The following is a 15,301-nucleotide window of genomic DNA, read 5'->3' on the forward strand; positions in this document are numbered from 1 at the left end:
GAGCAGAACAGATCAAAGCAAGTTCGGACAGTATTGTGTTTTGCGAGAGCTCCATTCGGGCAATGGCCTCTGATATAGACTGAAGGGTTGGGGGTCCAAGGTTCAATTCAATGTCGCCAGACAAAACAAGTAAAAGAAAAACTTGATGGCCATTGATACAGAAAGAACAAAGCGTCAGGCCTAACAGCCACCGCCAATCGTCAAGGGCGTCCAGGGGGCACGACACCGCAAATAAGAAAGGATCATTACATCGAATGCATTTCGTGTTCGGGAGATAACTAACCTGCAGCAGAATAGGCATCTTTGAGACCCTGCTCGTTGCGGTAGCATGCCCCAACTGGCCTCCGTACTGCGGCCGTTTATGTAGACCAGGCGGATCACGCGCGCTGATAGTAGCGCTCGGTTGCCAGGCGAAGCGTCTGTCGATGCCAAGAGCACCCGGTTGCCAGGCGAAGAAGTTGTCGATGCCAAGACCAGGTGCGTGCGGAGTGCCATTCTGCGACACGGACTGCCGACACGGCAGTCCGTGTCGCAGAAAGGTAGTGCCTGGGTGGGCTCGGCCGGCCGAAGATTGCTGAATTGCAAGGGGAACATCCACAGCAGGAAAACCTGCAGCAGAATAGGCATCTTTGAGACCCTTCTCGTTGCGGTAGCGTGCCCCAACTCGGTATGTTGCTCGGTATGTTTAGCCACGGGTCTGAGACGTCCGCAAACGTAGGGATCAGCCACGCTACTGCGATGTCCGTGTTGCGCCCATTTTGACACGTCGAGATTACGGTGAGTGGGGACTTCCCGACTCGCGAGGTGCTAAGAGCCGAGCAGACGGTGCGAGCGCCGGACAAATGGCCAACCCAGCTGGAGTCACGTGGTGGGCGCGGCCAATCGCAGACTCCGGCACGACCTTCAATCATTTGCTTTTTGTATGCTTGTTTCTGTGTAGAAGAGGCAGCTGAAGAGGCAAATTCGAAGACGGAGAAGTTCGCATACACGGTCTTTATAATGAATTGTACCTTAGCAATCCCGGAAACATCGTGGTGTCGTACGATGGATCATGGATGAGCCGCAGACATTCCTTGCACATTGGCGTTGGCACCGTGATTGAACTGTTCATTGGTTTTGTGATTTGATTATGTTGTCTTGAGCAATTTCTGCACTGCATGCGAGCGGGGCCGCAAAGAAGATAATCCTTCCTTCGAAGCTTGGAAGGCCAGTCACCAGTCACAAGGCCAGAAGAACACTGGCAATAAGTCACGAGAAATGGAAGTGGAGGCCGCTCTTATTCTTTTCAAGAGGTCTCTCGAACAGCCCAACCTTCACTAGACCACTGTGCTTAGTGATGGGGACAGTCGCACGTACCTTGTCTTGCAAGAGAAAAAGGCATATGGATACATGGAGATTGACAAGGAGGATTGCGTAAATCATGTGCAAAAGCGCCTGGGTGCAGCTTTGCACAACCTTGTAACGATGCACAAAGCATCGGGCGCCTTGGTGGAAAGGGTCGACTGACAGCAGACCTTATCACAAGGCTGAGTGCGTACTATGGGTGGGCGCTGAAAGCGCACAAAGGAGATGTGGATAGCATGCACAAGGTAGTGATGGCTATGTACCATCACATCACCTCCAACGATTCTGTTGCAAACCATACACTTTGCCCAACAGGCCCCAACTCCTGGTGCCATCAAAATGCTGCACAGGCCAGGTGCAAGCTTGCACCGAAACATCCTCGCAACTTGCCTCCTCATGTTTGACAGGCCTTACTTCCCATATACGAGCGCTTGTGTGATAAAAAGCTGCTTGAAAGGTGCCAACGGGGAAAGACCCAAAACAGCAACGAGAGCTTCCACACAATGATCCGGTCTCTTGCACCAAAGGAGCGCCATGCCTCTCTTTTCACTGTGGAAGGCAGCTGTGGCGGAGGCAGTGCTGAAGTTTAATGCATGCAGCTTTCAAGCTAAATGCATAAAGCTTGAAGCGCTGCAAGCAGATTCTTGTTTTTCATTTTCCTATAATTTTTTCCCCTTTTGTTCTTGTGACCTAGTAGCCATGCTGTAAACAATGGACTTTGATGAACTGTTAAATTGCTATTGCAATTTGGATTTGTTGGAATTGTTGAGCGAATTGTTGGATTTGAAAACTGCTTGCAGCATTTCACTCCTTAAACATTCAGCTGTTCACTCATGCATTAATTATTGCTTTCTGTCCAGATTGTTTTACCTATTGTCTCCACAAATAATAGTAGTGTACTTTTAATTACCTCCATAATTACTTGACCTATAAGAAAATTTTCACTTTTGAAATAAGCTTGAAGAACTGAATAAGTCTGTGTATTTTAATTGAATTTGGTCTAAAAATAAGTATCTCTAATCACCATGTCCCCCCTTAAGTGGGTTGAAGTCGTTGTGGCCTAAAAGAGCACCAAGGGGCTTGGCTTTTTGTTGGAGCATGGGGCCACTCACTGGTATGCTGTGAGCCCTAAGTTCACTGAGCCATCTGAAGAGCGCCGCATCCATGTCTTCGTACTTCGACGTACTTATTCGCTTCTGTGACAGGGAAGACGAATCTTGCTGCAGTTGCTGCCGCAATTTGTCCTTGTTCTTCTATATGGTAGACATGGTTGTGTCGGAAACGTGTTTGGCCGCCACCAGTGCCTTCTTCAGTCCACTTCTATGTCCCTTATAATGCATTCCTTCGTCTTGAGCGATAAGGCATGCCTCTTTCTCACAGCGGCCATGGCCATGGTATCACTTTTCAATGGATACCACGCTATTGCGATATCATAGGAAATGATAATGCAGATAGGGCAGCTCGAACGTCAAACCAAGAAGACCACTGCGTCCCCATTCCTCTCTCAAGGACAGACTCTGCGAGGCAGCTTTGCATTATAGTCCGCACACACTCATTAGCTGAATCGAGCACTGCACATACAAGGTGCACCAGACTGCACCGACTCAAACCTTCGCTGCAGCTCGGACCTCCAGCTGGACTGCACCGTTGCAAAGCGTCGCTTCTGTGTCTCTTGTCGTTGGGAGTTGCCTTCCTGAAAGCCTACTCATCAATATTTGAAATGGCTGACAGTCCTGCATGTGATCTCTGTGGCTGCGAAAAATAACATGGACCGCCTATTGTGCCACTGTCCTCAGTTTGAAGCACAAAGACAATCTATAACCAATGCATTCAGGAAAAAAAGATGATCATCATCCGAGTAAACGGACGATACTAGGACACCATCCCCACCGATCATCGGCTCAGAAAGCGCTAAAGGCATTTTTGTGCTTTCGGAGGATATCTGGCGTGTGCTAGCACCTTTGACTCTTTAATGCTGTTCGTACACGTCTCTCTACCCCCATCTCTCTCTTTCTGTCTATTCCTCTTCTCCCTTCCCCCAGTGCAGGGTAGCCAACCGGACTCTTGACTGGCTTACATCCCTACCTTCTTTTTACCTGTTTCTCTCTCTCTCTTGAGTTTGATGAGTGCTTGTCTGTCAAAGGATTACTGTCAGTGACCAAGTTAAACGTTTGTGATGGCTGAATGTTGCTGCACTGAGATTTGTGGGTGCCTCTCACATTTGCAGAAGAGTGGGGAGGACCGGGTGCGGCAGGTGCAGCACCTGTGGTACACAGCATGGCCCGACCATCGGGCACCTGCCTCACCCAACCAGCTGCTCTCATTGGCTCTCGAGGTGGAGCAGCTGCAGGCACGTTGTCCGGGACCCATCGTCGTTCACTGCAGGTGTGTGTCGCTCTCTTAGATCAGAAGGACCGCCCCCAAGGCAGTGTGACATCAAATCTTCAATTTGTGATTGTTTTTGCTGCCGTAAGTGAAACCCTGTGAACTCCAGCAAGAAAGCTGGCAAGTACAAAGCACCCTTAATAATCTGCAGAGGTGGGACCCCTGCAGATTATTAAGGGTGCTTGCGATTCAGGCCGACAGTGGCAGAAGCAGCGCTTTGTCAGCCTCATGAATGCAATCGTTGAGACGATAACAGCACACTGCAATGAAAAAGGTGCTGCGCGACTTCTACAGTGCTACTGCGCCTGTGCACAGAGAATACGCAATGCCAACGAGGAATCTGCCATGTGAGTGCTTGCCAAGAAGAGGGGGCTGGCTGAAAAGCTGGCTTGCAGCTTCAGTAAGTTATAGGCCACTGTCATCGCTGCTAGGCTGCTTGGCACCAAACGAAAATAACACTTTTGTCATGGGAAGTGAATAAATACTGCATGTTTTTGCCCTTTGATCACACTCTGAGTTCCATTTTTGAGTGGTAAGCAGGCAATCTCATGCTATTTCTGTTAAGCAGTACTACCGTTTAGTATGTACTTTTTCCGAGCTCCAGCCAACTACAGGTTAACCAACTTTCATTGTACAACACTACAATTTGTAGGCCAGCCTGAGCCTCAAGGGCTCAAAATGCTGTACTTGGCAGACAGCAGAGAACTGCTACAGTCAACTTCCATTAATTCAATTCTGTTTGATTTGATTTTTTGAGATCAATTCGATCCTGGCCGAAGGTCCCGACCAGCGCTCATGCATTTCTATGGGACCAAACTTTCCTTATTTCGATCCTACAATTGTCCTTCACCGGACTTGATCAGTCGGCATGCACATGCCTGATGCCTATGGTGACCCCAATAGCAACCCCTTTAGTGGCAGCGACTGTCTTTGCATAGCTTAGGCAACAATGAATGCATTGAACATGCGTCATCTCCCGTCAAAAGCCCCCATTTGTGGCCTGCCCTAGGAATATTTTAAAGCAATAACCGTCGCCCACAGTGTCTGATTACTAGAGGTGTGCAAATACCGAATAGTAGATTTTGAATAGAATATTGAATCAAAGCAAGAGAAAAAATGCCAAATATAGAATAGAATATCAGAAAGTTTTTCACAGCACTTGATGCTTACAAATTTTGGGCATGAAATTACGGCACTGCACATTCTCAGGAGTCTCCTAGCATTGCATAACAAGAATGTAGCAAGCAGTCGGCAACTTGGTTGCATAGAAATCAAGATACATGCAGTCGAATCTCGATAATTCAAACTTGAAGGGGGCCGAAAATTTTTTCATATTCAAGGAAGCTAACTGAATGGAAGACTTACCTGCAGTGGCGCATGTGCACTGAGCTGGAGTGGGGAGTTCCACAAGATTTATTCGCACATATTTACAAATTAGTCATTTATTAGTCGTATCAGTGCTCGTACTGTGATAGGAGACGGCAGGTGCACACGTGTGTAATAAAAGGAAACATGCCACGTCCCGTGACAATTGCCCCTTCAAACTTTTGGTATGCTTCACCGCGTATGACTTCTATATTGGGGCGAAGTTGACTTTCGGAAAACAGCATTATGCAATGCGCTGTGCTTTCCGCGCTCCAAAGCCATTGTCGAGGATTACAGTCGGCGCCATTGCTATCAGCAGCGAATTGTTTCAATGAAAAACAGGGCACCAAACAGCCGCAAGCTTGGTAGCGAACTTCGAAGTAGCTAGGCCTAGCGTCGCCTCATTGTGGCTACGGCTGCCAGCGGATCTGCGTGCGAGAGCACCGGCTCGATGTGGCACGATAATCAAAATGGCGGTAGTGATGGCTTCGATTAATGCTGTTTCAGATCTGCGGTCATGGTAAAAAGTCTGGAAAGTCGAACAGCAAAGGTTTTCTTGCGTCCAAAATTTCAGACGTTCTTATACACTGACTCTATAGGGTATGTGGCGATGCCGCGACACAAACAAAAGTCGCCAACCCGTCACGAACAGAAGTAATCAGCGATGCGCGCCTGCACACGCCTGCGCACAAACTTCCGCCACATTTTTTTTTTTTTCACGCAGCGTTGGGGGTTCTCTCCTAAGCTTCTCCTCTATGGCGGGGTCAGAGAAGTGCTGGTCAGAGGCACCACCACGCAATTTGGCATGCTGCTTGGAGCATTGTAGGAGTGCAGTATGTTCGAATTAACCATTGCAAATGCTTGCGCGTTCACATTTCCAGGCGTTTTCGCCCATTGGAATGCACATAACTTTGACTTAATTTTACATAACTTCAACATAACTTTGAATAAACCGGAAGTTTGAATCAAATGTGCATAAATTAATGAGATTCGACTGTAGTAGGGAACGCCAAATTAGTATGCCAGCACTGATTTTAGCTCGATACTAGTACAGTAGAACCTCATTGATATGATCCAGTTACGTACGATTTCCTGGCACCAACATTTGCGATCAAGAATACAAGAATTGGTCCAATAGAGTTACGCTTACTTTTTACCTGTTCACATGTTCCTGGAAAGCGCGATATTTCGGCACCAACATTCAGTACTTTGGCAAACTGTGATCGTATGATAGGTTTTCTGGCTGCTAGATGCCATGTAAACAAGAAAATGTGCGAGGCACACACAATCGAGAGCCGCCCATCGAGGTAGCTTCGCCGCAACACTTGCCCAGCCATCTCGCCTGAAAGACACTCGCCCGCTCATCTCGCATCTCGATTTCGTATTCTGGTACCGGTAAATCTCCTCCTGAATCTTTACGCACTGCATTCATAACTATTGCCGCCAACCATATTGCAATAATCATCTTCAACTATCTGTTTTACAAAAAATATGACGTAGTGTTGTTGGAAAGGTGCCGCACACTTTCAGCAGGCAGTAATCTGGCCAACAGGCGAACTTTCCGGCAGGTGGGTTATTGTAAGACCAATCTGCGCAGCAGACAAAATGACTTTGTATCACGTGACTCGATCACCACTCCGTGCGTAGCAGCGCCAACAGTAAAGAAAAGGTGCCGTCCACAGACTTATTATCAGGATTATCAGGTTCGTTGTTTGTCACCTTTGTACATCTGCTTCTGGCTAGAATCCGCATATCAGAAAAGTATGCTTAACAAGAATGCGAGCGGCAGTTTTTAATATGCTTTGGTATATTATAAATATAATAAATATGTACAATAATTACAAAATGTACATATATATAATAATGTAACAATATAAAATATTCCACCCGCCATGGTTGCTCAATGGCTATGGTGTTGGGCTGCTGAGCACGAGGTCGCAGGATCGAATCCCGGCCATGGCAACCACATTTCGATGGGGGCGAAATGCGAAAACACCCGTGTACTTACATTTAGGTGCACATTAAAGAACCCCGGGTGGTCTAAATTTCCGGAGTCCTCCACTACGATGTGCCTCAAATCAGAAAGTGGTTTTAGCACGTAAAACCCCATAATTTAAATTTTAATATAAAATTTACCAAGGCATATTAGAAACTCCCTCGCGTTCTCGAGAGGCATACTTTTTTGACGCGCGGATTCTGGCCAGAAGCATAAGTACGAGTGTGAAGCATAAGCATAAGTGTGATGCACTACAGTATAAATTGAATGGTGTATGTATGTAGTGGTGTATGGTGATAAACAATGTGTGGAATAAAACAGAAAGAAAAAAGTGACAGCATTTAAATGGCACAGGCCCTGTACACATAAACTGAAGAGATGTAAATGAGTGGATGGATAAAAGAGTGGTAGAAAAGAGTGGCTCGCCATGCCGGCCCTGTGAAAGTGGATGTCCAGCAAAGCTGTGGGAAACCACCACTACAGCTGCTGAGGGGGTATTCTTCATCAACAAGAAATCATTATACAGTAAAACCTCATTAATTCGAAGTCCGTCGGACTGTGAAAAATCATCTAATTAACCGGGTTTTTGAATTATCAAAAATTGATGAAAAACGAGAAATAAACGTACGAAACGTGGCTGTATCAACACTGCACCTTTATTTCACCTGAAAAACGGTCACTTGAAGTACGTCATTGATGCGCGACTGCTTGGCGCGGTAGTTAGCTGCACCGTAGGCTGCGTCCTCCAGTCTGCCTACGGTGCGCAGCAATTCACTTTTACCGCCGCTACGCTCCACAAAACTGCGCACAACGTTGAGCGACTTAACGACTGCAGCTAAAGCTGGTGCTCGGGCGGGCTCAACATCGCCTTCACCTTCGTTGGAAGGCCCGTTGTCACATATTTCTCCTTCCAAGTCGGCATAAGACGTTTGGACATCAAGTTCCGTGCTCAAATATTCCGCAAAGGTCAATCCGTTGCTCTCGTCACCGTTTTCTTCGTCAAAGTCGGTCATGCCCGCACACATTGACTCTCCTTCATCATCCAGTGTGCAGTTGGCATTAGATGTATCCTCGGAACTGTCATCTTGTTGCTTGGAAAAACCGGCGTGCATAAAGCAACGCCTTATCATATCTCCCTCCACCTGTTTCCAGGCGTACACAATTAGGCAAATGGCAACCAGTAGGTCCACGGAATATAGTTTGCCGTTATCATAGCACAACAAGATCCTTTTGAGCAAATGGCAGCGATAAATCTTCCTCGCTTGCAGAATAACGCCTTAGTCTATAGGCTGCGATACAGCTGTAACATTTGGTGACAGGAAGACAAGCCTAACTGCTGTCAAGTTCTGGCTGTCGGCATGGGCTGGGCAGTTGCCAACAACAAAAACAACTTTGCGTCCCGCGGCAGCAAACTTACGATCAAGGTGCCTCATGTACTCCTTGAACAGTGCTGCCGTCATCCGAGCCTTTTTGTTACTTCTGTACAGCACGTCATCCTTAGGAGGAAGTCGTGCGTTCTTGGAGCACCGAGGCTGCTCCACTTTTCCGATGATCAGCAGAGGGAGTTTGTGACTTCCGGACATATTTGCACCAAACAGAACGGTTATTCTGCCCTTCGGTTGTTTTTTTCCCGTTACTCGTTACTGCTGCATCCTTTGGGGCAAACATCTCCGTTGGCAGCATTTTATAAAACAATGAGGCCTCGTTGACGTTGTAAACATCGTCCTCCGCGTACTGCTGAAGCAGCGGAGCCAATGTGCTCTTTTTCCAATTCTCGACAACATTTGGGTCGACGCTCCCGCTTTCGCCGCACACTGTCACGAACGTGAGGTTATTGCAGTCTTTAACTCTGGACAACCAGCCGTTGCTGCACTTATATGCCTCATGGCCCAGCTGCAGTACAAGCTCATCGGCCTTTTCGCGAAGCAGCGTGCCGTTCACAGGCAGGTGTGCTGCATTTGCATGCTGAAGCCACTTTATCAAGGCGTCTTCAACGTCCGGATACGCAGGAAAACGAATCCTTGTCCGCTTCGTCGAATGCGTCTTCCCGTAGGCCTCGAGGATCTTTGTCTTATTCTTCAATATTGTCGAAAGGGTCGATAAAGGCACCTCGTGTTTTTCTGCCAGCTCTCTTTTAGAGCTCGTCCATTTTTCAGCCTCCTCAATTAGGCACACTTTCTGGCAGAGAGTCAGAGTTCTGTACTTTGGCATTTTCTTAACACCAACACCGCGCACGTGGTCAAGAATAACTAGCAGAGCACAGAACACGTCTGGTCGCAGCACCGAACAATCAAAACACTATGAGCAATGCCTTCCACAAGCTAGACAAAGAAACAATGGAAACGGAACCAGAAAAATTTCGACCTAGCGGCGCCTGGTTCTTGCTTTGTCAACTAAAGCTAGCCTCCAAAACCGGCTGGAGCACTGTGCAGATCGCTGAGGCACAACAAAGCACCAGAAACAGGATGGATGGATGATTGAGGCTCAACACTTTGAATCGGGCGGTGGCTGCGCGCGCCACCTAGCACACAAAGTTTATTTAAAGTGCCGCCGGGCTGCCACTCCGGCAACTATACTGGCCTCAGAGACTGGTACACTAAATTTTTTGTTGCGGATCACGGAGGCACGGAAAAACCACGGAGGCCATGATTTAAACTGACGGGCACGCTGGTTGTTCAAATTATCTGGCAAAATTTGCATGCAAACTGTTGGGACTGCCGAAAACCTTCGAATTACACGGGATTTCGAATAAACCGAGTTCGAATTTGCGAGGTTTTACTGTATATCCCATGAAGCGAAAAATTCTGTTCAGGGAGTGCATGTTATGCACAATTCACCTCTGCGATAGGAAACTAATACCAATGGACTCCGATTGGACGAAGGTTGGACTGCAGTTTTCCCTGGCCTAGGTATCTAGGGAGGACAGAGGGGGTTTAAGCAGACATTTCCAGCTCCTCGGTGTGCTTCGTTTTCAGTCATGCTAGACTGATGAAATCTAACGTTCTCCACTCTTTACGTAGATATTGTAAATAAACCCAGTTCTCCTCGTTCTTGATGAGAACGCGTTCTTCCCTTCAACAACATCCTTATAGCATGGATGAGCCGGACGACGGCATGGGCCAGCTACCCCTTTTTACATGTCTGACCCCAGCTCTTGCATCCGAAAAGGCCGCATTATATCTAGTCCTGCCTGCACTATTTATTTTTATTTATTTATTTATTTCAATACCTTCAAGGCCCATAGGGTGTCACAGAAGAGAGTGATTGTTTACCAAGGTATTACAGAACGAAAAAAATTTTTTAATATAAACGGTCACATTGTAAGTGGTCTGAGCTGTATCTTATAACTTGACACATTGTCATCATAAGCAATGGCACTATCGAATGTAGGAGTTGTAACCATATTGTTATGAGCCTGTTGTCCTAGAGATATAGAAGATGATGCTGGAGTGTAGAGCGGACAAGAGGAGGACAAAGTGGGATCTATTGTCCGCCATCTTTGTTGTTGCTGCCCCACTTTTAGCCTCCTTGTGCATAAGATAAATACGCCCCTTCTCTGTAGATCTTCCTGTAACATCTTGGTGGAAGTGCGGGGTACGTCACGAGCACATCATGGAATTTCACAGTGGACATCTTGTGGGCCATGCGACCGTGTTGATTGAGAGGCCCGCTGATTCAGCTTCGGCTACCACAACACCTATTGTCTTGACCCAACTCCGAGACCCTGGCACCTTCTCCAGCACTGACACCACAGACGTCAAAGATTGGCTAATCGAATAAGAAAGAGCCAACCGGAACAACCGGTGGGACCCGACTATTAATGCTGGCTAACATCATCTATTACCTCAAGGGAATGGACCGTGTGCATTTCCAAACACACGAGGAAAATTGACCAGTTGGGACACCTGCTAGCAAAAACTGCAGGAGCTCTTTGGGAAGCCAGTTGGGTGCCAACAAGCTGCCAAGAAGGAACTTTCGTGCCGGGCCCAAACATCTGCTGAACCATACGTTGTGTACATTCAAGATGTACTAGCACTCCATCGGCGGGTCAACAACAAGTTGCCTGAAGCTGACAGTCAGCCACATACTTCAAGGATTCGCCAACGACGTTTTTAATTCACTCATATACAAGGAGTGCTCGGCCGTCAATGACATTCTAAGACGGTGCCAACGCTTCGAATAAGCGAAGAGCCATCGTATCTCACAACAATTCACTCAGCTCCCTAATACCGTCGTTACCTCATCGTGTGAAGACGTCCAGCTGCCTGGTGCCGAAAGCTTGCTGCATCTTGTCCGGCACGAGATTGAGGCAGTGTCTACGTTGGTTCCTCAGGCCTGTTCCTACGATGAGTCCCGCCAGCAGTATCTTCAATTCAAGCTGTCATATGCGAAGAGTTGGCAAACGCAGGCATCCGTCTCATCTGTGCTGTAAGTAGTCCTGCGGTCGGCAATTTCTTTCCACCTCGTCGCCCACAATCGACCTATCTCAGATACCACCACCCAAGCCATCGCACACGTGACAAGCTAATGTGCTTTAACTGAAATGGGATAGGTCTTATTTCCCGCTATTGTTGCATTGTCGGCTTTCGTCTTTTCATCCCGCGTAAACTTACCACCCGAAGACAGCCAGTCCTCGCCCTTTCTTGATTGCAGTGGCCCGTTGCATTATGAAGTTCCTGCTACGAGTCCACGCTACGACCACTGCTCGCCGTCCCCACAGAAGCACCGTTCTCACTCACCGATTGCGCGTTGCTTGCTGTCGTCATATCTTTACCGTCCCTCTTCGGAAAACTGACCAGTGCAGCTCCCGTAAGTAATGCTGCATTTGCGAACCAACAAATCCTCTGTTGGCCCCGACCGCCTGACAAAATCTTTTGGACATAGAAGTGGACGGCATGCCTGTTTGAGCGCTCATAGACACAGGGGTGCAATTATCGGTGATGAGCGCTCGCCTTTCTCGCCATCTCCACAAGGTTCTGACGTCCGCCGTCTCACCTTTCGTTTGTATTGCTCACGGTGGTACATGTTGAATCGTTGGCATGTCTGCTGCTTGTGTGAGCTTCGCGAGCCACCAGACTTCAGTTCTGTTCACCATTCTGCACCAGTGCCCATCCACATGAAGTCATCCTCAGCGATGACTTCCTGGGTACCCAATCTACCCTTATCAACTGCTCCTTTGGCATCCTACAGTTAGAACTCCCTTCTATGCCCAATCTTGCCACTGAGTCACCACATTGTCTGTGTGTCGACGAGGGGGGGGTTTTTTTTCCTTTTTTTCTTTTTTCTCTTCTTCAGGCAGCTACCACTATGTATGTCACATTGACCTCAGATCCCCTGGCAACTACATGATCTCTCCTTCCATAGAAGCTCTTTTTGCGAGGCGTGTAGCCCTCCCTCACTCTTTTGTGACTGTTTCTGTGAACTGGGCATGGATCCCTATTCTGAAACTTGGATGCACACCGCGGTTGCTTCCCAAAGGTATAAGGTGGGCAGCATAGTGCCTTTAGCTGCACACGACCCTCTGGCCCTTACTGTATCAATGCTCCGAAGCCTTCTGGATGCCCTGATGCCCACTTATTTGACGGCCATTTTGATTCAATGGTTGTCCCAGACTTCTGTGCTGCTCAGTCTGATGACCTTCACTTGCTAGCCACTTACAGCGATGTCGTTGATTTTGCTTCGCCCCATCTCAGCCAGACAAAAGTTGTGACGCATCGCATTGACACCGGGGATGTCAGTCCCATCCATGGGCATCCTTGCCAAGTGTCTGCGACTAAACGCTGCGTAATCCAAATGGAAGTCAAGGAAATGCTCACTAAGGACATCATCAAACTATCTTACGAGTCCTTGGGCATCCCCTCTGGTGCATACTTACCATATATACAATATATGTAATGTAATGTAATGTACAATGTAGTGCATTCAAACCGCCATTCCTAGCAAGGAATGGTGGTTTGAACCTAAAAGACGCGCACCCTTTTGGCTCACTATTTTCGCCTTGGTAGAAATTGTTTTATATTTTCGTGTGGCAGCCAGAGCACCAATATTTGTCTGGAGGAATCTGTGCTCGTGCCATGATTCAACATATACAATCTGTCCTGCACCATCTGCGCATGTCTAGGCGTGCGGCCACAAACTTTTGTGTGCCGGCAAAGTTTGGCCTAATTGCTTTTAATGTGAGTGTAGAAGGCATGGGTGTTGTTTCCAGCCATGCGTTGTTAGCAGATATGAAGCCTGTACCCAAACAGGAATGTGATCATTCCCTTCAGGTCCACTAGCCTTTGGTATATGACACGCGACAAAGACATGGCGGTACGCACTGTAGGTCTGGTCACCGCGACAGAAACAACCCACAAAGCACTCACAATGAGGCACTGAAACAACAAAAATGATAACAAATGGCGTAGCTTATTTTGCTTGCTCAACTTTTACGACTGGCAAGTTGCCGGACAGGCCACATTGGCCGCATGCTCCACTGGTGGTGTCTATGCAACTAACCATTTACAAGAATTCTTCCAGTGCATGCAGTTCGCGAAAGAGATCCAAGGGAGCTGTCGCCGGGGCATAGATTGATGGCAGTGGAGATAAGCATGTCGCGCCACCTGTCGCTTAGCTAGGATAGTGACCACCAGCACAAACTAGGAGCTTGCCATGGTGGCAGGCAGTTCAGATTATCCATGGCTGACCCAACTTGCAAGCGAATTGATTAACTTTTTGATATATGAAGTTCTATGGAGCTTGGCTGGGCCAGTTTAAATAGTCCAAAATTTCAAAATAATGAGGTCTGAATGAGCAAGCTTTTGCTGTATTATTGGTCAATCAATCACTGCCTTGTCTGTGTTCATGATGTTGTTGTGACTGCTGTTTCCTCTGCGCAGTGCTGGCATTGGTCGCACTGGCTGCTTTGTGGCCAGCAGCATTGGCATCCGACAGCTGCGAGAGGAGAACAGTGTCGATGTATTGGCCACTGTGTGTGCTCTTCGTAGAGACAGGTGAGTCGTGTCACGGTCACATTGTTGCCAATTAAATTGGCCCTGTTAGCTTGGAAGATGTAGAAAGCTGGGAAATATCTCAAAATAGGCTCTGTTCAGAAACTTTCACCATACTGATAGCACATAGCGAGATCAGAACTTAAGAACCAAGCCTTAGCTGAGGGCCAACTCTAATTATCCTACTAAAGTACAGTGTAGACTGCTTAAATATAATTGGGCAGAAATACCAAATCGATTTCGAAATGAATCAAGAAAAAGAAAGGCAAATGTAAAATAGATTATCAAATATCAGGACATTTAACACACGGTGTAATGGTTGCAAATGTGTGCAAGATAACTAAGGGATGCTTCACATGCTTGGGAGTCTATTGTTATTGCATAACAATGTTGCTAGCTAACAGTAACTTAGGTACATAGGAACTGAGGTGTACGATACATGTATAGTCTACTCTTATCAAAGGAAGTACCAAGTTAATGTGCCAGCACTGATTATACAGGTTCATATAGTTCAGTTCATATAGAAAAGTCTGATTTTTTTTTTTTTGTCAGGAGAATGTTTGTTGTGTACTTATTGTTTTTCTTCCTCTGACACTGAAGAAATAGTGAAGTTATATTGTACTGAATAACAATGAGGTTTTCAGTTTATTAGTAAGTGCAAATTGGGAAAGCCACCATAACTTTTTGTAATGGGCTCTATGCTTTCCGCATCTGCCCACCATCTTTGTGTAGATGGGTCTGCTGCTGGATAGTCGTAGTCACATTTTTGTGCTTGCTGTGTGAGTGCAAAGCTAGCCTTGTGACGGGCTGCTCGGAGCTACAACAAGAGACTGATTGGCATCCGGAACAAGATACTGTACTGTGTCGCCAAGATGGTGGTTGCGGCCGGGAAAAATGTTACTAACCTCCTGTACACTTGCTTTCATTGGACTTCTGATTGCCGTGCTGCCACTGCAAATAGATCCGTGTCTATTCAGCACCAAACTGTAACTTTAGTTACGCAGCATGCAAGAAGTGGTTTTTTTTTTTTCTTTTGTCAGCCTCAGCTGCTCTCTTCAGTCTCTCCACTGTCGTGCCGAGGCAGTTGCAGCGGCCTTAATTGCTCACCACCGCTTGGTGCAACCCACAGGGCTGCCATTGTGCAACTTGGCAATGAGAAAACAGGGCGATGGTCGGCTTGGTCACTGGCATGGTATGCAGTATGCAGGCCTTGGCAAACATT

At 47.2% G+C, this 15,301-nt stretch overlaps 1 protein-coding gene across 2 annotated transcripts in view; it reads left to right on the forward strand.

The window, feature by feature from the left end:
• The window catches only part of LOC135902121 (tyrosine-protein phosphatase non-receptor type 7-like), a 138,208-nt gene that overhangs the window by 110,914 nt on the left and 11,993 nt on the right, over positions 1-15,301 (forward strand). For both annotated transcript variants that reach the window (XM_065432050.2, XM_065432049.2), the window contains exons 11-12: positions 3,572-3,729; positions 13,969-14,082. In XM_065432050.2, coding sequence (XP_065288122.1) covers positions 3,572-3,729; positions 13,969-14,082 — 272 coding nt within the window. The remainder of the gene's footprint in view (positions 1-3,571; positions 3,730-13,968; positions 14,083-15,301) is intronic.

The sequence above is a fragment of the Dermacentor albipictus genome, chromosome 3, assembly GCF_038994185.2.
Source record: "Dermacentor albipictus isolate Rhodes 1998 colony chromosome 3, USDA_Dalb.pri_finalv2, whole genome shotgun sequence".
In the NCBI taxonomy this organism is placed as follows: domain Eukaryota; kingdom Metazoa; phylum Arthropoda; class Arachnida; order Ixodida; family Ixodidae; genus Dermacentor; species Dermacentor albipictus.